Below are 1,727 nucleotides of genomic sequence, written 5' to 3'. Positions count from 1 at the left end.
TAGTCTAATGCATTAAGGCAGAGATATACCCACCAAGGTGGAGAAGGAAATGGCAACCCACTCCAGTATTCTTGCTTGGATAATCCTGGGGACAGAGAAGCCTAGTGGGCTGCTGTCTATGGGGTCACACAGAGTCGGACATGACCGAAGCGACTTAGCAGCAGCATACCCACCAAGGACATGTGCTGAGTAGTAGATACCTCAGTTTTCCTTCTTTAAGAAATTAACCTCCAGGGCTTCTTGGAATATGTGGTGGAGAATCCACAGAAATGCATGAGGGACCTGACACTGGCAGGGTTTCTTGTTAGTTTCCCTTTTTCCTGCAATTCCACCATTAATATGGGAGAGTTTATACACTGTGGGCTTCCCATCTAGTGTCCTCAAGTATGTCTCAGGAGTGTTCAAGTAACTTAAAGTCAATTCAGTATCATGTATCAAATCATATGAATCAAAGTTAAACTGTTCAAATGCTTTTCTCAAATAATATTTTTTTCAAAAAGTTTCCATACAGTATTTCTGTAGAATAAAAGTATTGCTATAATTTGTACACCCAGATTGAGTAACTGGTTTGCATATTTGTTCAGCATGTCTGGATAATGAACATGCTTTCTGAGCATACATAACTTCAATATGCTAGTTTAAGATGAGTAACAGAATCAGTAAACAGTATTCTTTTTTCATTGTTTAAGAATGCTAAAGTAAATTATATAACAAAAGATCATTTAGAGAAATAAATTTCTGCATTAGCTGGATTTTTCAGTTATAAGACACAATGTAACTATAATTTACGCAATATTTCTACAGAAAGGAAAGTGAAATCGTGTGCTGCGCCTCCTCAACTTCTCAATGGGAAAGGGAAAGAAATACACAAAGAAGAATATGCACACAATGAGGTCGTGGAATATGCTTGCAACCCCAGATTTCTGATGAAGGGTTCTCATAAAATTCAGTGTGTTGATGGAGAATGGACACCTTTACCTGTGTGTATTGGTAATGTATTAAAAGTAGTAATATTTAAAGGTAAATCATTACTCTTATTTGTATTCATATACACATTTAAGTAATATTTTAAAGATGAACATATTTTTGTGGATTTTCAGAGGAGGAGCGTACCTGTGGAGATATACCTGACCTTGATCATGGCGATGTCAAGCCTTCTGACCCTCCCTATCACCATGGAGACTTGGTAGAGTTCAGTTGCAGAGAAGCATTTACAATGATTGGACCCAGATTTATCACGTGCATTAGTGGAGAGTGGACCCAGCCTCCTCAGTGCATTGGTCAGAATACACATCTCAAATTGACCTTTAGTATTTGCAGCCATTCTGTTGAAATTTAGAATTATCCTTGAAAAATGTCAGATCTTAAACTATAATACTATAATGATCCCAAACATTTGATTTTTATAGTTCAATATATGTCTAAAGAGGAAAAATATAAACTAGCAATAGAATTTTATGCATCTTTCTGATATTAACATTGTTTATCTTGACAAGTGTGAAGCTAAATCTTACTGATAGATACTCATGTGATTAAAATAGGAGTACTAGTTACCATTAAAGTCCTTTGTCGAGCCCATCTTTCCATGAAATGTTCCCTTGGTGTCTCTAATTTTCTTGAAGATATCTCTAGTCTTTCCCATTCTATTGTTTTCCTCTATTTCTTTGCATTGATTGCTGAGGAAGGCTTTCTTATCTCTTCTTGCTATTCTTTGGAACTCTTCATTC

General features: G+C 36.2%; 1 protein-coding gene across 1 annotated transcript; it reads left to right on the top strand.

The window, feature by feature from the left end:
* Nucleotides 1-747: 747 nt before the first annotated feature.
* LOC120859714 (complement factor H-like) lies at nt 748-1,354 on the top strand (the record flags this gene model as incomplete). The annotated part of the gene is made up of 2 exons (XM_040235713.1): nt 748-990; nt 1,101-1,354. Coding segments are annotated over 2 exons (482 nt in total), but the record flags the coding sequence as incomplete, so codon positions are not given.
* Between the last annotated feature and the right edge of the window lie 373 nt (nt 1,355-1,727).

This window comes from Oryx dammah, unplaced genomic scaffold (assembly GCF_014754425.2).
Source record: "Oryx dammah isolate SB20612 unplaced genomic scaffold, SCBI_Odam_1.1 HiC_scaffold_2502, whole genome shotgun sequence".
Taxonomy (NCBI): Eukaryota; Metazoa; Chordata; class Mammalia; order Artiodactyla; family Bovidae; genus Oryx; species Oryx dammah.
The sequence above is the reverse complement of the archived record's forward strand: the minus strand, read 5'-3'. Positions and strand labels throughout refer to the sequence as shown.